At 33.8% G+C, this 21938-nt stretch overlaps 2 protein-coding genes across 2 annotated transcripts in view; both read left to right on the plus strand.

Moving 5' to 3' along the window:
- Positions 1 to 21938, plus strand: part of LOC123660202 (potassium voltage-gated channel protein Shaw-like) — a 307604-nt gene that overhangs the window by 209030 nt on the left and 76636 nt on the right. The window lies entirely within an intron of this gene.
- On the plus strand, positions 12509 to 19700 carry LOC123660545. Its single transcript, XM_045595601.1, has 2 exons — positions 12509 to 12525; positions 17803 to 19700. The coding sequence occupies exons 1-2, from the start codon at positions 12509 to 12511 to the stop codon at positions 19544 to 19546; spliced, it is 1761 nt and encodes a 586-aa protein (XP_045451557.1). The 3' UTR covers positions 19547 to 19700.

Raw genomic sequence — 21938 nt, forward strand, 5'->3', positions numbered from 1 at the left:
GAGTGACCTTTCGCTTTTATATATATTATAGATTATAGATATTATTATTTATAACTATAAATTAATTGCTGCTTGCTTGTTCTTTTATTATTATTATCTCATATATATTGACATTGACAAAAAAGGAGAAATCTGTCATTTCGACTATATTTTATTGTGTTTTACCTCATAATTTTGATTGGGTACACCGATTTCGATGATTCTTTTTTTAATCGACAGGTGGCGCTTGTTATGTAGTCCCATTTGTGTTATCCTTCATAATGCGTATTTAATTGACTTCTTTATACTAGTCTTAAATTAAATTCGGTTTTTTTTTCGTTTGCAAGAAAATACAATTATCATCTGAATGTTCCCACAGGATGTAAATTATACGGGTGAAAGCTGGAGATACAGCTAGTTTTGTTATATATCTTAAGAAAACGTATTTCTTTTCACTCGTACATTTCAACACGAACAACAAACACACAAAAGGAGTGAATTGTATAACAGATCCAACTCGAGTTAACTCAATAAAGATGGTAAAACGGGCCAGTCCTCGACTTGAGTGCACTAGTGGAGCTAACGTGTACCCGCGGACGTGTCTGGTGTAGGGTTGCCTTTTTAAAGATTTTTTTTTTTCATGTAAATTTAGTGATTTGCTTTTATTTCAAAATGAACATTAAAAATAATTTTATTTAACTAGGCTTCAAAAGCACCATCGAATCATTATCTTAAAAATAAAAAATTTCCTTATCGTTAAAAGCGAAGCTACATCGATTCGAAATGCTTATTCTGCAAAGAAGAACCGGAAATAAACTCCGCATTTGTTTAAGGAAATGGCGTTTTTCCTTAGTAACAGTTTATTTTTAATTATAATTACTTAATTTTGATGTATTTTCTTTAATTACAGTAAAGTTGCTATGGGTACTTTGAATTATTATTTTTACTAAATTGAAATTTTAATCAGACGTGTCTCATCTATTTTTTTTAGATATTTTTATATAAATTTGTTGAGTGATATAATTTTGTTGCTTTGGGGAACCGTGTCTTTTTGTATTTACATTTTTAATAATGAAGTTTTTCGTGTACATGTTTCGTGTAGGGTTGTCTTTTTTAGATGTTTTTACGTGTTTTAGCTGTTGTGTTTTAGAAAATTAGGAAGTCTGTTTGTTTTGAAACCTTTACATCCCTCCTAATATTATAAATGTGAATGTAAGTTTGTTTGTTACGTTTTCACGCGAAAATTACTTAACCGATCATCATGAAACTTTGTACATATATTTTTGGGGGTATTAGAAGTAAGTTTATATTATTGTTTATGTCAGCTTATTCTTTTTTATATTTTAGTTTGACTTTTGTTTTTTTTTTGTCTCCTTTACTATGTCTAATGAATTGGGTTATGCCTGCTTAGCAACATCTATCTTGCAACATGCAGAAACTAAAGAAAACTGACGTAAAAACCAACCTGTAATATTAGATGTAAGAAAATAAATGAATAAAATAAAAAATAAAACATAGGATACTTTTTACCAAAAAAAAAAAAAAAAAATTAAAGCGAGCGAAGCCTCAGGTAAGCTAGGTCAGGTAGCTAGTATATGAAAATATTTAATATAAAACTTAAAAATTGTTTAAGAAGATCACCGCACATATTCGAAAATGTACTTAACATTATCGAATAAAGTATGTTTTCAGTCTTCATTTGATAAAATATTTTTACACGATCTTGTGGCAAGAAAAGAAACATTTTTTATATATATATATATATATAATGCAATTGTAATTATGTATTCTTTATTAAAAATATTTCGAAAGAAAACGTCAGTGAAATCATAAATATCTGATATTACGAGATACCTGCGGTGTATCATCTATTGTAAAATAAAATTGTATTATAAGCATTAAATATAAATTGAAAATTTCTGATTTATAGCGTGTATTATACATGTGCTTAAAAGTATATCTATCCTCCTATAGTCTATGTACATCAGAGTTTATTAAGCGCTGTTATTGACATTTTTGTTACTCAAACTAAATTGCTTCTAGGATGATTTCTTATTTTCAATTATTAATGTAGTATAACATAAGTAAAATACGTTTATTTAGGCACAGAGTAATCATAGTCACGTCATTATCTAATGCACTAGCACCAACGTAACTTCTGCTCATGATAACAACATCATAGACGGTATATTTGCAGGCTTAAATCTCTGATAAAACAAAATAAATCCTGACTTATTTCGTTGAAATGTTGAATAATTTTCAGACTACATTAGTAGCAAGTAACAAATTTCACTTAAAGTGAAGTGCGCATTGCGTCAAGATATAACTTCAACGTTTTCAGCATTAACTTCTTCGTTTTACGTTGTCATGAAACAAATTTTTAAAAGTGTATTTGTTTATTTTAGTTATGAAAGTATTGTGTAACAAGTCCCTTGTGTGTAATTTTGTAAATACACTCGTCGGTATTCAGCTTTGAAATTGTGTACTGTCGTCGCACTAATGTTATAAGTGTGAAAGTTTGTGAGGATGTATGTATGTGTATGTATATATGTTTGTTACTCTTTTATACAAAAACTACTGTCGAAATTTTAATGAAACTTGGTACGTAAATAGCTGTAGATCATAAACGCTATATTGAAATGTAATGAATTACGACATCACACACTTTGTAATATTTCATAGCGGCGGGCGTCTCCATTTATTTTATTTTTTTATTTTTATATTACTAGGTCGGCAAACAAGCGTACGGCTCACCTGATGGTAAAAGATTACCGTAGCTTATAGACACCTGCAACACCAGAAGCATCGCAAGCGCGTTGCCGACCCAATCCCCAATCCCCCCAGGAGCTCTGGTCACCTTACTCACCAACAAGAACACAATACTGCTTGAAAACAGTATTATTTTGCTGTGATCTTCTGTAAGGTTCCATGCAATATAAATTGTGTATTAAAATTATGATGTTTTATAAATGTAGATGTTTACAAACTTGATATTATAGTTTTAGGACAAATATTCGAAATAAATTAGGCTTTAAAAGGATTTTATATTGTCACTTTAAAAGTTAGTTATTAAATGTTAAGAAACACAGTTTACAAAGTAATTGCAGAGAAGAACCAGGAAAACCCAACTAAATTATAAGCCTTCCTTCTTCCTGAGGTTTTTCCTTAGCGCTATAATTTGTGAGTATTCAAGCGTCGAGTGTGCAGACATATTTTCCCTAAAGACCGGCAACGCACCCGTAACTCCTTTTATGTTTCAGATGTCCATGTGCGACGGTAGCCATTCAACTTTTAATGGCTTCCTCTGCTCGTTTGCCCCCATTGTTATAAAAAAAAAACTATAAATAAAATTATGATTTTATGTCATGATATGTCATACAAGAAATCAAGGGAGACTATTAAAACATATCTCTATAATTTTTAGAATTCTTTAATCGGATTATTTATTGTATTATTGCATGTAAGAGAGAATACAATTTCCAAGCATATACGAGTATTCACAGGTTTTTCAGTTTAAGGTAATCAATCAAGTAAGTTTCGCAGTATCACTATTTGAAAATATAACAATTCTGAGTATTAGAATGATATCGACCTACATTATAGGGTTTTATTTGTTCTGTTTGCTTGCAAACGAAAAAAAACCGACTTTAATTACATCGATAAGTAATAGTAGTTTAATAGTTGTACACCCAGTAAAAAGTTATTAGGTATAATAATACAACGTAGGTCGGTAAAAAAATTGTCAAGTAAATGTATGCGTATTATACATATTATATAAAGCTCAAAAGTACTTGTAAGATCTCAATGATCTTAAAATGGAATCATGTGATAAGCACCACCTTTCGATTAAAAAATCATCAAAATCGGTCGTCCTAGTCAAAAGTTCTGAGACAACATATATAAAAAATACAGTCGAATTGAGAACCTCCTCTATATTAAAACTATCAAATACAGAATAACGTACTCTCATTAAAGAAATGTATGTACCTTAAAACACCACACTACACATAAAAGAGATGCTCATTCGTCATTACATAGTATAAAACAAAGTCGCTTCCCGCTGTATGTATGCTTAGATCTCTAAAACTACGCAAAGGATTTTGATGCGGTTTTATTTAGTAAATAGAGTGATTCCAGAGGAAGGTTTATATGTATAATAAATACATAATATAATAGAGGAACATTGATAGTTTTTTCAACCGTGTGAAGCCGTGGCGGGTCACTAGTAAAAAAGATATTTATATTAAACATAGAAACAGAAAAATTGTGAGCGATCTTTTAAACATTTATCATATTTTGGCACGCGAGCGATTATCCGCCTTATGTATTATTAATAACACATTACACAGTTTTATAGATATAATATCTGAGCCCGGTAACCAGATGGACAAATAAAGGCACTTGCAGGCTTTCGAGCTGGCTTCAAGCCAACGTTATTTACAAAATTTTGTTACGTTTAAACGTACTTCCAGCTCTGTTGGCGTACTTTACAGAGAATTGAAAACATACGTCTTAATATTATAGTTTTAATATTGAGTGTTAGTTGGCAGTTTTTATAGTTAATGAAGAATATAATGAAAGAGTATAATAGCGTTTTTAGAGAAACCACCACAGATAATGTAATCGAAATTAGGACGAAACCTTTTTTGATATTTGGTAAACATATAAAATAATAAATTATCGTCTATTTAGGCGTATATAAATCTACTTGCACTTGAGTTATCCTAAAAGTGTTACCGGGGAAAAGGATACGAAATTAAACAATCATACAACTTTACTTTGACTTATTTGCAATATTCAATGAAACATTACATAAGGTAGCACTGTGTTTCGGCATTGTTTTGATGTCACCAACGTGATGTGTATATGACGTTAACATGACGTTTTATAGCTTATAATTTTAATACACAGACTATGCAAACTTTGAACGTATTCAGGCAACAAATTAGTCAAATGCGTTTGAACAATAACGAAACTTTTATTTGAATACATAAAAGTTCGATCTTGGCATTATTCAGAAAAGCGTAGCGCAGCTGCTACGCGTCTCTTTATCCGAAAAATAAAAACGTTCTATCAGATAAATATGACCCATCTCGTAACGGCTATGAACGTAGCTGTAAAATTTTAACAAGTAATTTAAAAAAAAATGTTTAACCTCAATTACTATTAATTAGGTCAACAATTTTTTATTATTTGTAAATTTGACTACGCGTTGGGGCGCAGCGATCAAAGCACTAGCTGGTTTGCTTGCAATTGCGGGTTCGATCCCCGCCCATGACAGACATTTGTATTGGCATATATATGTTTGTCGTGGTCTGGGCGTTTGTGCTTGTGTATTTTGTCCAGTTCCCCGGTACAGGAAAAAATCCTACTGGTAGCCATTCAGTCTGAAGCGTTTATTTATTAATTAATTTAACGAAATAATATTTGAAAAAAAAGTGTATTAAACATTAAAAGTCATCGACACAAGCTTAAATAAAATATATTTGACCTTGAGTGAATAAATAACAAAAAGTGTTTGTGTCAGGTTCCCCACGCGACTGGAGTTTACTATTCACACGATTTAACTCCCTTTTTATATCATCTTTTTAAGGGAGTAAACTTCAAAAAGTTTTTTATTAAGGATTGAAAATTTAAATAAGATATTTGAATATATTCAGAAAGAGTGTAAAGTTGTAGGGTGTTGAATCTTTGAAAATTATAAAGGTGAAAAGTTTGTTTGTTTGTTTAAAAGCGCTAATATCACGAACTACTAGTTCGTATTGAAAAATTATTTTTCCTGTTGAATAGCCCATTTACTGAGGAAGGCTATAGGTTATTTTATTCTTCGAATTAACGCGTGTGAAACCGCGTGGAACAGTTAGTAAATAAATAAAAATGGAAAAAACAAAATTGATTGATTGTTGTATAACACTACTTTCCCGTATATTTTCACGATTCTGTCACGTTTTATCTTTCGGCTTGAAACGTACACAATCGCATTCAATATAAATTAAGATTAAGAGATGTAAACTTAAAATTTTGATTTTAGATTAACGTAGTTACTTATAACTTAAGGGTATGAAAAATAGATGCTGGCCGGTTCTCAGACCTACCCGATATGTACACAAAATTTCATGAAAATCGGTCCAGCCGTTCAATTTTGTATATGTTTTAGTCTTGTCACTATAACGATAAAAATTAAACCAATTTCTATACAGAGTTTCACCTTCATATTTATATTATTAATGTAAAAAAGCCGACATATTATGTAATTCTTTTTATCTTTCGTATATTATTATATATACTTTATTGCACTTAACAACAGAATATACAGAAAATTACATATATAGTCGATGGCAAAGGTGGACTTATCCCTAGAAGAGATCTCTTCCAGTCAACCAATGGTCATGAGGTATATAGTCACGCATAAAATATTACCACACGTAAGGGCTTAGTCAACAAGCAATATAAATCGTTTTTCCAAAACTTATAATTCTTCTAATGACGAGTTAAGTATTAACTTAATATGTACAGTCAAACGGAATCTGTCATGTAAGATTCCAACTTACGAATGTAATCATTACTTTTTTGAGCCAAACGATTAGGATCATGATTCAGCTTATGACGTCCTACTGCAGAGTATAGGCCTCTTCCTCCAAGTAGGAGAAGGATCGGAGCTTGATCCACCACACTGGTCCACTGCCGGCTGGCGGATATGTTCCCTACTACGAGTAACTATCACTTTCAGATGTATTAGCTAACATATAGTGCTTAACGTGTTTTCCGAGGCACGGTGGGGAGACCCACATCGACAAATATCCAAACCGAAAAGAAATAATTGTACAGATACAAAAATCCATCATGAGATCGAAACTGCAAACTGCTGGTGTCTTGGCGCGTACATAGTACACGCACTATTACACCAGAATGATTTTTTTTTTCAAGTCATTCACACTGTTTAATGTGACGCAATTCAGACACAGAAGGGGTTCTCCCTTTTCGGGTGGGAAAAGTTTTTATGAATGGGTTCGATCATGTCGCGTCAATTCCTGGAAGTAGTCTCATGTCTTATATTATGAATTACCGACAATATCCTTCATACCGTTATCTCTATACTTTCGTTCCACTTTATTTTGATAAATGAAATCGTTGGATTCGTAACGACATTGAATTTGTTACTGGTTTTGTGACGTCACTAAAACGAATATGGCTGACGGTTGGCGACATGAGTTTTACTTTTAAATTTACTTTAAATTTTCTGAAATCAAATGAGTCAGACTGTTAACGTCCCACCGTTGGCGAAGGCTTTCTTTTCAATGAAGGAAAAGTTTTGGAACTAGAACAATCACGCTACTTCACTGCGGATTATTTGCCTACCATGAAAAACCGTTGCCTTCAAATGCTTAGAATAACAAGAGGAATAATCTTTTTTTACTCTCCTCAGCACGGTAGAGAAACCTATACTATATATCCATACTCTTTTGTTTATTATTATAGAAGTATAATCCTTTGACAACAGAACCTTAATAATATTCAAACTTATAATTTAAATTAATTATCGTCAAATTTCGACCACTAGGCGACCATGGGTGTTACACCACCACGGGTAAATTCACCAAGTTCACATTAGGTATGGATCAATACAATGAAGGATAAAAAGTATAAAAAGACTTTTAGACTCTTACTCCTAGTTGATAAAAAAACTGAAGTGACTTTAGCTTGACTCCGCAGTAAATTAGCTATATATTTAGCCACTTAGCTATACTACCTAGTTTTGTACACAACGGCAATATTAATTTTTTTTAACCTAATCTATATTAGAGAAACGGTCTTACATTAAAAATCAGATATCTAATTTACTAATCTAAACCTTGAATTTATTATATATTATATTATTTAATTACATATAGACTAGCCCGTTGGCGCAGTTTGTAGTGGCCCTGCTTTCTGTTCCGCGGGTTGCGGGTTCGATCCCGCCTGAGTCGGGGTGTAATATTTGTATTTATATATTTATATATGTATTATTTCTACGTATATTGATCCAAAAAAATAATTGTTATAACAGTCGGCTCTTACCTGTAACACAAGCATTAAGTTGCTTATCACAGGAACAGACGACCGTGTGTCTATGTTATAAAATATTTATTTAATCATATCCTATAGCTTAAAAAAGGTTTATTTGATTGGAATTGCATTTCAAAACGGCGTATTGAGTATCTGCATTGCATATCAACTTCCAATCACGTTCAATAACACTTGACACTTGATTCAACTACAAATTGAAGAAGCAACTAAAAACTACAACTACAATTGCAAATTGTATTTTTTTTTTTGAACTTAAAATTGTATTATTCGATTTCGATGTTAAAATGACAAGTGTTTAAATAGATACAGGATATTATTTTCTATAAATTCTGTTGATAAATAAGTATTATCTTATGCAAGATGTGACTTTTATTTAATGATTGGTGGGTTTTTTTATGGAATAGCTGCGCTGTTTTTTGCCATTTTTTTATCAGTCTAATTACTGAATCGGTGGTAGTTTCACAATCATAATTTATTTTTAAATATTAGTAAACTTAATGTAATTGACATTTGATTCGAAATTTGCTTTCGAAATCCGTATGAATAAAGAGATTTTCGATTTATTTATATTGATTAATAAAGGTCAGGTTTATGCGGACAGTTATATCAATATTTGTAGGTCATAAATATCAACACAGGTCATCTGCTTTACAATATAAACTAAAAAAAAAGTTGAAAGACAACAAAGGAGTTCAAAGATTTTCGAATTAAGCTTTTACCTACGAAGGTTTGTTCATTGGTGTCGATTACTATAGCAATCATTTTCATGATACATAAGCCTTTTAGCAAATTAGTATGTCTTCCTAAAGAAGCAGGCAGGTGCTATACGAAAAACGTAAATGTGTGAAAAATAATGCTAGAGAAAATTTTATCGTATCTAAAAGACAATTAGGTTCAATATCGCTTGTAGAATATTTTCTGAATACCATTTTGGTTTGAAGGCAATTTCGTAGCGTCAAAATTTTGTGATAAATTCAGTTCAATGTTCAACATTCTATTAAATTTAAATGGGTCTCCTGTTTAGTAGGTTTAGTGTGAACGTAAATTTGGGACAAATGTCACCATATATTAGGTCGGGTAACATTTTAGATAGCAAATGACGTTTTAGATTCTAAAGACTAAAAGTATTTATATTGAGTAATGTCAGTTTGTGTTAGAAATTTGTCAGATTGTTTGACGTAGTAATCATTGCTTACGATCCTTAGTTTATGGCGTCTTATAATGAAAGGAAATTCCCTTAATGTTCAGATTATCTCTTACAAAGATAATTTATTTTGAATACTAGCTGTGCCTGCGACATCGTACGCGCGGAATTTAAAAAAGTTATTGTTCAGTTTGCAAAGTTATCAAATAACTAAATTTCTAAAATAAAAGTAGCCTAAGTTACTCCTTAGTACATTATCTATCTGCCAGTAAAAGTCCCATCAAAATCAGTTCAGCCGTTTCAGAAATTAGCCGGAACAAACAGACAGACAGACAGACAAAAGTTGTAAAAAAATTTCATTTTGGTATATGTACCGTGTCTACATCCATATGCATTTAGTAAAAAGCGGGTATTTTAATATTACAAACAGACACTCCAATTTTATGTATTTGCATAAGTGTGTAGCAAGTTTTATTGAGTAACGTCAGTTGATGTTAGAAATTCGTCAGATTGTTTGACATAGTAGCTATTAACCCTGAAGTAGAAGAAGAAGATCATTGCATGTATACAATCCTTAGTTTATGGCGTCTTATTATAAAATGAAATTCCTTTAATATACAGATTATCTCTTACAAAGATAATTCATTTTGAATATGATAATAATAATAATATATTAATAATTCTTCTATTAAACATGAACCGAAATAAACGCATTAAAGTAGTTATTATTTATTATATTACGATAATTATTTTTCATTCAAAGTCATTTACTTTTTTAATGAAATAGTTTTTTGAGGTAGGCTACAGCAGAAAACATCTTCCATAGTGCCTCGACCTTACAGAAGATTACAGCTAAATGATACGACTTTCAAGCACTTTTGTGTTCCTGTGGTGGTGAGTAAGGTGACCAGAGCTCCTGGGGGTGGGGGGGGGGGGTAGGGGCGACGGATCTCGTTGCATAAAAATATACTAGATTATCTTTTAACCCTGATAGAAGTGAATAAATTAGTATGCGCCAGCAGGCCTTTTCAGAAGGTACAAAAATGGTATTTATAGTAACTAATAATATCAACTCATTTTTAATTTTTACTCACTCTGAAAAAGTGAAATTTTTTCATCAAAAAAGGTTACATAAATAATAACGATTACCTCCTTTGTACCATTTTTTTAATATAATGAATGGCTTCAATGACAGAATCATCATTGTTATCAAAATAAGACATCTAATAGTACATTACGAACAAAGTGGATGTTTTTATTGATAAATTACCTGACTTCACAAAAGTTGTTTTGGGATTGTTGAGGGATTAATTACTTATAAATTATTTTTGTGTTTGCTGTTTATGTTTGTGTTTTAACCTTACTACATCTATTTTCAATTATACTCATCTGTATTTCAATTTGTAGATATAATATTTTAATAATACTAGTGCTAAATCTCTTTTTGTGCATCTTGTGACAACTTGAAATGTTACGCATTAAAGCTTAATTGTAATACCTATAGTTTTTTATGTGAAAATTGTAATGTAGCTGCTAATGTTTGTCCAAATGAAATAAATAAATAAAAAAACTGTCTTAGAGCTAGTTGACATCTCTATAGATTCTACTATACTTCAACTTAAGAGGAAAGGGTACCGGCTCTTTCTCCATACAAACGTAGTCGACTGTTTTCTCCCTGGATAACGACACTAGATCAAATATTTTTGTGTCATAGAACTCTTTGCTGCCATGACCATGCCCCTATGTTTTGATTTTTTTCATATTCTTATTATCATAGGAATTAGGAGACTTCAAAAACTCGAAATCTTGCATAATTTTTTGTACATTTTCAGACACTCATTAAAAAATATATATGCATATTTTCAAAAAAATGAGAACATAGGGGCATAGCCGAAGTCTTCTTTTATTTTCTAAAAAAAAAAATTAAAAAAAAATTGTCATGTTTTGAGGAGAAAACAGTCGACTACGAAACACTGTTTTGGTCAAAAATTATCTACCTAAAACGGTCTGAGCTGCAGTTGTCCCTTTCTTGCTTTTTGGGGGATAGGTCTGGGGGAGGGAAGGGTCAAAGCAATACGTATATACGCCAGCGAAGTGATGCCTCATAGTCGATAATTATATCGATACACTAGTGATGTAATTTTTAGTCGATATTTTCTAAAATTCGTATTAACAAAATTAAATAATTACTCTTTTCATAACTACAATAAAACCGTATTTGTATATGCGGTTTTTATTGTAACACTGTGTAAACCTGGGCTAACGAAGGGTTTCGCTAACAAATAACAATGATAATTATGGTAAATAACTGTGTTGTTTGTTTTTGGTATCAAATTAGAGGGCTCAATACAAGGATTTCAAAAAAGTATATTATGATTATTATTACCGTAATACTAATAAAAAATAGAATAAGAAAGTTTAAAAAATTAGGACTCTGCTCTTTCCCATGCCTATGCCAAGCAAGCTGCGAGCCGCGCTTCTTCCTCGCCTACTAGGCGAAAAACAACTTCGGGGTTTACTCTTTCCAATATATTTTTTTATCAATTTCGGAATACTCTGTAAAAAGTTCATTCATTCATTACAGCCTATACAGTCCACTGTTGGACATAGGTTCAAGTTCACGCCAAAAACAACGTGAACCCATGTGTTTTGCCCATAGTCACCACGCTGGGCAGGCGGGTTGGTGACCGCAGGACTGGCTTTGTCGCACCGAAGACGCTGCTGCCCGTCTTCGGCCTGTGTATTTCAAAGCCAGCAGTTGGATGGTTATCCCGCCACCGGTCGGCTTTTTAAGTTCCAAGGTGGTAGTGGAACTGTGTTATCCCTTAGTCGCCTCTTACGACACCCACGGGAAGAGAGGGGGTGGCTGAATTCTATAGTACCGTAGCCACACAGTACACTGTAAAAAGTTATGCATGGAGTTACGCGACCCATCGACGCCACCGGCTCAAGTTCTAACAATGGCTGCTGACCAAGCGTTTCCGTGGGACAATTCAAAAGTGCATTTAGTTCATAAGTTTTAAATGTAATGTTTTAATTAATTATTATTTTAAGATTAGTCTTGTAGAACATTTGTAACTATAAACATCTTGTAATTAATAAATAAATATTTTTTTTAAAAGAAATTCGTTCGCCGTTATTTAACTGGCGCAGTCGGTAGGATCGCGACACTCGAACTTCGAATAAAACTCTCCGAATAGAGTGAACGATATCTATCGTTATTTTCGCGATCCGCTATAGAAGAACCTACGAACGGCGATATCCTGCGGGAGTCCTGGCGAATTGGGAGTCCTGCTGTTCTACAAGGCCCGGCAAGAGATGCAGAGAATCCTTGGGTAAGTACGAATCGTTTACCCAGTATCCTGTGCTATATCTCATGTCGTTATATTATATTTATGCATACTAGTATAGTGTTACATGTGATTGTCTTTGTGCTATAATCGCGATTAGACAATTAGTTTAACAATAATATATTTTGTGTAATATTTAAATATTTTTTGTTCTTATGCTAATATCGCATTACGCAATTAATTTAATAATAATATATTTTGTGTAAGACTTAAATAATTTTTGTCTGTATGCTAGAATCGCATTAGACAATAAATTTAATAACAGAACATTTTGTGCTATACGTAGTTATAGTTAGCGTAACGCCAACGCTATCGCTAATCGTAAACAAGTAGTTTTCTAATTTTACTCGATTTCTTTTATTATTCAATATGAATAGTTCAGACATACATAATTTTAAATTTGTAAGGGATGTTATGCCCAGGTATGATGGCAATCCAAAAATACTTAATTATTATATAAGAGAGGTAGAAAATATACTGTGCATGCTCGATGCACCTGCTAGAGTAAGTCCGCCACTTATCTCTCTCATTAAAAGTAGGCTAAGCGGAACCGCGATAGATGCCGTGGCCTACGAAGAGTCACTCGATACGTGGGATAGCATTAAAGCAGCATTAATACGTAGGTTAGGAGAGCCGCGTAATGAGATTCAAGTAATGCAGGAGCTAACGCGTGTCCGTCGTAATAAAAATGAAGACGCGGAGGCTTTCGGCAAACGTCTTAGAGATATATTAGATACGTTAAACTCGGTAGGTAGGCACAGTGATAAATCGTATTACGAAAATATGGTAATCGACCAATATATCAATAACCTTGAATTTCATGTCTCGATCGGGGTGCGTATTGCACAACCCACGACCCTGGAGGTAGCGATAATAGCAGCTAGACAAGAGGAGGCACGATTAGCGCATAATAAATTTAATAATTTTCATTCACCTCCCATACAAGCCAAACCAAAAGAGATGCCTAGACCTAATATTCCCATAAGTCAAACTAGCCTGCCGTTTAGGTTTAGTAATATACCCAAACATAGGTTCTTCGATAATGTTGGACCACAACAAAGATCACAGTGGGTACAGCCCGCGTCACCGTGGAAAAACAAGCAAGCTGCAGGTAATTTTACACCCCAAAGTTCTGGTAATTTTAGGAATTCTGGAAACTTTAGGAACTCTGGAAACTTTAGACAGCAACAGAATATGCCACATCAACAAGTTAACCAGCCACAAAATATCTCAGACGTTACAATGAAGTCAGTAAATAAACCACCTAGACCTCAGTTGGGTCAGGAAGAATTTTTCTACACAAGTAACGAGCCAGAATTCGACCAAGATAACGACGACCCCTATTGCGAACAAGGTGAGTACTTTACCACACAATTTTCTGACCAAGATTACGCAGATACGTCCTCAGATCAGACAAACCACCAGGATTTTCCCGAGGACAAGGAAAACGAAGATCACAGTTAAACACTGTTGAGATAAAAAGACAAGGTAAGTCCCATCTACCATACATTGACCTCCCAGAGTTTAAGGGTAAATTTTTATTAGACACAGGAGCAACTAACTGCATGATATCACCTAAAGCATTAATAGGAACTAATTTTGAACATTGCATACAATATGAACCGTTTTTAGTGAAAACCGCACACGCTACTACTAAACATGACTATGTTGCATATTTACCTTTACCCCCTCAATTTAATACCGATAAGTTTCATAAGTTTTTAGTGTTCGATGTTGATCCGAAGTATATAGGAATAATAGGAATAGATTTGTTGAAAGAATTAGGTTGTACAATCGACTTAAACAATAAATTATTGATATCTCCTACTTGTAAAATACCTATATATACAGATTATCCAGTTAAGAAAGTTAAAGTTGAACCTAAATGTGAAAAATTAATTATTGTTAAAACAAACTATACTGATGGTCAATATATTTGTGATGAGTTTTATTGGGATAAAGATCTTAAATCGCCAACAGCCCTAGTTACAGTAAAAAATGGTATTTTTAAGACATCCATAATTAATTTTAGCAATGAAAAGAAAATTGTCACCAATAATACCCAGGTAGCTCTTGAACCTGTACCTGAATATGTAGTAAATAACTTGGAAGGTGTCTGTAGTCTGAATAATTTAAATATTCAAGAAAATTTTGACCATGAATTAAAACAAAACCTGAATAAAATACGTACTGAGCATATGAATGACGAGGAAAAGCGAGAAATAATTAGACTTTGTTATAATTATAGAGAAATTTTTCATTCAGACAAAATTCCACTGTCCTTGACCCATACCGTAAAACACGAACTAAGACTAACTGACCAGACTCCTATTTTCGTTAGAAGTTACAGACAGGCCCCTCAACAGCGTAAAGAAATTCAGAACCAAGTCGACAACCTTTTAAAACAAGGAATCATTAGAGAAAGCATATCCCCATGGTCTTGCCCAGTACACATAGTCCCCAAAAAACCAGACGCCTCTGGAAAGGTTAAGTGGAGGCTTGTTATTGACTATAGACGACTAAATGATAGGATTGTAGAGGACAAATACCCCCTTCCAAACATAAACGACATATTAGACAGACTAGGACGAGCACAATACTTTACTACCCTCGACCTCGCGAGTGGCTACCATCAAATTGAGATGCACCCTAACGACATTGAAAAGACTGCCTTTACAACAGAAAGAGGTCATTATGAATTTTTACGAATGCCCTTTGGCTTGAAAAATGCCCCTAGTACTTTTCAACGTCTTATGGATCACATTTTAAGAGGTTTAGATAACGTTTTTACCTATTTAGATGACGTCATCATAGTGTCTACGTCATTACAAGACCATATAGTTAAATTAAAACAAGTTTTCGATCGTTTCAAAGCCCACAATCTGAAGATTCAATTAGATAAATCCGAATTTTTACAAAAACAAGTTAATTTCTTAGGACATGAACTCACGGACCAGGGACTTAAGCCTAACAAAGATAAAATCAAAGCCGTATTAAATTTCCCTATACCATGTAATCAAAAGGATATTAAGTCTTTCCTAGGTTTAGTAGGTTACTATCGTAAGTTCATTAAGGACTTCGCGAAATTAACCAAACCATTAACAGCATGTTTAAAGAAAAACGCTAAAGTAATACATACACCAGAATTTATAGACGCGGTAGACAAATGTAAGCAAATTTTAACAAACTCTCCCATCTTACAATACCCAGACTTTGACAAACCATTTATTTTGACAACTGATGCCTCTGATATAGCCATAGGAGCAGTGTTATCGCAGGGAAACGTAGGATCTGATAAACCTGTTGCTTACGCATCAAGGACACTATCAGATACAGAAAATCGTTATTCAACCATAGAGAAAGAATTATTAGCTATAATCTGGGCCATTAAGTACTTCAGGCCGTATTTATATGGTAGGAAGTTTACCATCTACACTGACCATAGACCTTTATCATGGTTAATGTCCTTGAAAGACCCAAATTCAAAATTAACTCGTTGGAGACTTAAGCTTGCAGAGTATGATTATAAAGTAGTATATAAAAAGGGTAGTCAAAACACGAATGCAGATGCATTATCAAGAGTTAAAATTTTCCATAAAAGTGTTGATTCATTAGCCGTAAACCTTGACGACAACGATGACGATGAAATAATCAATCGAATTTTTGATAATGTACGTAGGGAAGCTCAAAACACAGACATTGACAATACGACTGAAGCGCAAAATACAGACACTGATAATGCAAATGAATCACAAAACACTGACATTGACAATGCGACTGACAATACTGACAACATTCACGTACAAAATCAAAGAGAAAATGACATGCAAACCCACAATGACCAAATGAGTGTTGACCAAGACCAGCTGATCTCCACTAATCATACCCAACCCGACAACGAAAATAGAGGTATACCAATCTTATCAGATGCCATTGACAGACAACTTAAACAGTTTCATATAAGGTCTACACCCGGTTCAGAATATAGAGTAGAAAATAGGTCGACAAACTCTAGAATCGTTATCAAAGACGTATTTATCCCCATAAATAACACTGAGTCTGAAATTATTAGATTTCTGAAAGAACATACTATAGCAGACCGTATCTTTCACTGTTATTTTTACGACGAAAGTTTATATTCAGCCTTTGCAAGGGTTTACACTACTATTTTTAATGATAGAGGACCAAAATTAATTAGGTGTAGCTCACGTGTGACCTTAGTCGAAAATAAGACAGAACAACAGGAATTAATAAAGAAATACCACGAAGGCAAAACAACGCATCGCGGTATTCAAGAAACATTTAAACAACTCCGTAGAAACTATCATTGGTCTAAAATGTTACTTTCGATTCAAAAATTTATTAATCAATGTGATATTTGCTTAAAATCTAAGTACGAGAGAAATCCACTCAGACCCCCTTTGAACTTGACTCAGACACCAACAAAACCTCTTGAACATCTGTTTATGGACCTCTATTCTACAGGAGGTGCAACTTTTCTAACAATAATAGATAATTTTTCAAAATTTGCACAAGCTATGCCCCTAAACGCTGCTAGCAGTGTACATATCGCTGAAGCATTGATACAAGTTTTCTCTGTCATAGGCTTACCATTGAAAATAACAACCGATTCAGATAGTAAATTCGATAACGAAGTTATTAAGGAAATATGTGCATCTCACGACATTAACATTCACTTTACAACACCATACAACCCGAATTCCAACTCCCCCATAGAACGATTCCATTCAACTATAGGTGAGATTATCAGAATACAAAGAATGACAAATAAAGAAGACCCAATTAATTTAATAATGAATTACGCTATAATTGCCTATAATAACTCAATTCACTCTGTAACGGGTTATACACCACGAGAACTGTTATTTGGTCACACAGCTTCTCGAAATCCTTTGGAATTATTCTATCCTAAAGAGTTTTACCAGGATTATGTCATCAAGCACCGCAGAAACGCAGAAGCAGTACAAGAATGTTTAGCAGCTCACATGGCTAAAAATAAAGAGCAGGTAATTGAAAAACGTAACCAGGCCGCCAGGGAGATCACATTTAAGGTAGGAGAAATAGTTTACAAACAGGTAGCCAAAACTGCGCGCAATGACAAAACCAAACCAGTCTTCAAAGGTCCATATAAAATAATTCACCTTCACCCCAACAATGTTGCTGAAATAATAGGTAACCACCCCAATTCAAAATCTATTAGAGTACATTATAAGCTTTTACGAAGACCACATCTTGTTACAGGACCCTCATCGCAGGAGCCTGGGTGCTCTTCGCAACAGCCAACTTGACCCTTAATCCCGTAAATAATGAAAATGGAATATTATTACTTAAACAAGGACTAGTTCTCAAACAGATTGATACTTTTAGTCTGGCTTGTGTCTATAATATCACTTACCTTCATGAGGTTACTATAAAAATTCTAGCACTATATGTTAGCACGAAAGAAGCAGAGGATAGGTCGTTATTAGGTAGTAAGGATATACGTTATCAAACATATAAGAACCAGATAGAAGCTAGTTTAAGTTTAATAAATAAGAAAATTATGTTTATAGCACCGCATTCAACTAGAGTTAGGCGTGGTATAATAAATGGGTTAGGATCTGTGGTTAAAGCAATTACAGGAAATTTAGACTACGAAGATGCGATTAAATTTGAAAATGAAATATCAAACTTACGAAATTCAGTTTATAAAATTCAAAATTCTCAGAAACAATCTTTATTTTTAGCGGAAAATACAATTAAAGAATTTAGCAAACAAATACAAATTATTAAAGAAAATGAGGAAAAATTAGTAAACCTGTTGAAAAATGCCACTATTAGTAATAATTTAATAATTAATCATATGAACTTTTTAGATTTATACATTCAAATAAATTTTAGTTTAGAGTTCCTATTAAATAAGCTCTTAGTTCTAGAAGATGCAATGACTTTTGCTCAGATAGGTATAATGCACCCAAGTATAATAGCTCCACATAATTTAATAGCTGAGATTCAGAACATGCAAAAATCAAATAGATTTAAAGCAGTAGATAGCATAAGCATCAAAAATATACATAGTATAGAAAAGTCAATTAGTGTAAAAGCTTATAGCACAGAGCACGCATTAACATTTATCCTGGAAATACCCTCCGTTGATCCAAACGTTTTTGACCTTCTCCATATCTATTCCATCCCAGATAAGCAAAATTTAACTATTATTCCCAAATCCAAATACCTAGTACTGGGTAACGAGGAGTACTCTTACCTGGAAGACAGCTGCAAGAAGATCACGCAAGACACCCATCTCTGCGCGACATTGAACAGTCAACCCGTAGATAAATCTGAAGACTGCGTTATATCACTCATCAAACATCAAAAAGCAAACTGTACAAGAGCGAAAATGAATCTCAAACAACAGAAAATACAGAAAATAGAAGAAAACAAATGGCTGATAATTCTTCAACACGATGAAATTTTAAGAATTCATTGTGGTTCAAAAACAACATACAAAAGGATATCCGGTATTCAAATAGTCAGCATCACAAGTGACTGTCAATTGGAAATATCAAATAAAATATTGAGAACAAATTCTGACACAATAACAATAGATGAAATCATTCCATTACCGAGTACTCCAATCATACCAGAAGAAAAGATACATTATAACCTTCAGCTCGAAGACATCTCACTGGACAGTATCCATGAGTTGATGGAACGTGCAGAAGACATCCCAAACGAAGATGGCATTAATTGGCAAGTTATGATGGCAACCCCGAGTTGGCCCACCATCGGAATATACATTATCTGCGCTGGGATTATATGCTGGAAATTATATCTATGGAGGCAAAGCCGAAATAAAACATACAAGACGGCGGAACCTGCAGTCAGACAGAATAGTTGCAGCGAGGACGCTACAGGAAGCTGCAAAATGCGCTTCCAGCTTAAGGAGGGAGGAGTTACGCGACCCATCGACGCCACCGGCTCAAGTTCTAACAATGGCTGCTGACCAAGCGTTTCCGTGGGACAATTCAAAAGTGCATTTAGTTCATAAGTTTTAAATGTAATGTTTTAATTAATTATTATTTTAAGATTAGTCTTGTAGAACATTTGTAACTATAAACATCTTGTAATTAATAAATAAATATTTTTTTTAAAAGAAATTCGTTCGCCGTTATTTAACTATGGTCAAACATAAATAAATATAGGTACGTAGCGACTTTAGAACCTTCTCTGTTTTTTTCATCGGTAAAAAATTGCTTCGTTGTTTTCTTGACATTACTGAGGAGCAGAGTATTAAATTAGGTCGAATCTATGTACCTATGCGATTCGTATTTGGACTTCGCAAATAGAATCATATTTCTGAATTGCGTAAAAAACTCAAGTGGTACCACTGGCGTAGCATTCCTTGGAACCCCGGGAACCTTGGGGCCCTGTATCAAAATTAGTGGGGGGGGGGGGGCAGGCAAATGATGGGTAAAGATTTCTCACAAAAAAATGCTTGCATTGAATTAAAATAAATATTTATTGATTATAAGTTATTACTTCCTCCTAGAATAGACAATAGTGAGTGTAGTCTGCTGTAGCTGTTCCTGTTCCATCGAAATCCTTAGGTAATTTTTTATCAGTTTTAGTTTTGAAAAACATCAAGTTAATACCTCCGGAAAACTGGATGCAAGGCTATTGAATTTTATCAGTAATAATTCCATGAGTTCTTTAATGGAATGAATGTTTTGAATTTCGGATTTTAAGCTAATTTAAAGAGCTTGTAGTTCCAAGCTGGAGAGTTATTAGCCTTGACCTGCAGCAATAGATGCGGGGGATCGTTCGCTTCAGCCTGTGAGGCCAATACTATTAGTGAATTCCTATGAATCTTCCGCATCTATAAGGGGGATTCACAGGCGCATAACCTGAAGAAGAGATTCAACGCTGCCCCCAGGTCTTACAGGTAGTAAATCGCTAGGGCAAAGTTCAAACACAGCAGAATTGGCGAGAGACTATTGGGCTTTCCAAATGGAACCCGTGCCTTTTGTTTCTTACAAAAGCTGTCGAAGGTAACGTTTTTTAGTCTACACTTCCATCATTGCGCGAACCTGAAGGCTCTCTGGCACATTATGCGAAAAAGTAAGCGAAAATTCTTTGCACTCTTTTTGCGTCGAATTCAACTCTTGACGATGAGGGAAAAGCACCATCGAGCATTCCACGGTGCGAGCACGCGATGCGTAATGTGCACTATGAGCAGTGTCGTTTGTCGTGTTCTGCATTCTTTCGATGCCAAGAAGTCTAGTGGTGCTAATAGTATCCACCAGTGGTTTGCAACCAATGTGTGAGCTTCGTGCGCATTCTTTCCGCGTACATTCAAAGTGTGGAATGACCTTACTAAAATTTGGGGGTTTTCAAGCGTCTAGTGTCTACATCTTTTCTCTAAAGGCCATGGGCGACGGTAGCCGTTATAAATCAGATGGCTTCGTCTGCTTGTGTGCCCCATTCTTATATAAAAAAAGATTAATTCATTGTTCATAATGATTAACTGAATCCCGAAATAAACGATACAGAATGTTATCCACAATTGGGCGCACGCTTGACTTGGATAAAAGGGGATTGCTTTTCAGACTTCAGTCATTTCTGAAGTGAAAACTCTATAGGTATGTATGCCATTTTTTTATTATTTTTTCCAGGAAGCACAAGATTAAGTGACATTGTGGATAATATTTTACTAATTTTTGCTTACACACCTTACCTGTAATACCCTGTAAATAAGGGGCCCCGTATCATTGATACGGCTGATACGGCAGTAGTTACGCCCTGAGTGGCACCCAATTCCCTACTGCGGGAATACGTATATTCTCAACTTACTTTACTCTATTCTTTTTAACCCTGTTGTACCTGCTTATCTAAAACGACGATTTAAATTTCTTAGTGATTCCAATGAACGCAGTCTTCGTTCTGAGGAAAGCTTACTTCTTGAATTTCCCTCTCACTCCTCTTTCTTTTATACTAAATCTTTCACTGTTCAAGCTTGTCGACTTAGGAATTCTATAGACGTGTAAGATCGGTTTCTATTTTTAACCGACTTCCAAAAAAGGAGAAAGCTCTCAATTTAACTGTATTTTTTATGTATGTTACTTCAGAACTTTTGACTGAGTGGACCGATTTCAACAATTTTTTTTTTAATCGAAAGGTGGTGTGTGTCATTTGGTCTCACTTAAGTTTATTTGAGATCTAACAACTTTTCGAGTTATATAAATAATACGTTTTTACTTGACTATTTTCGTCGACCTACGTTGTATTATACTGATTTTGATGATTTTTAATTTAATCGAAAGCTGATGTTTATCGTGTAGTCATATTTAAATTTTACCGAGATCTGATAAGAACTTTTTGAGTAATCTTTAATAACG

This window comes from Melitaea cinxia, chromosome 15 (genome assembly GCF_905220565.1).
Source record: "Melitaea cinxia chromosome 15, ilMelCinx1.1, whole genome shotgun sequence".
NCBI classification, from domain to species: Eukaryota; Metazoa; Arthropoda; class Insecta; order Lepidoptera; family Nymphalidae; genus Melitaea; species Melitaea cinxia.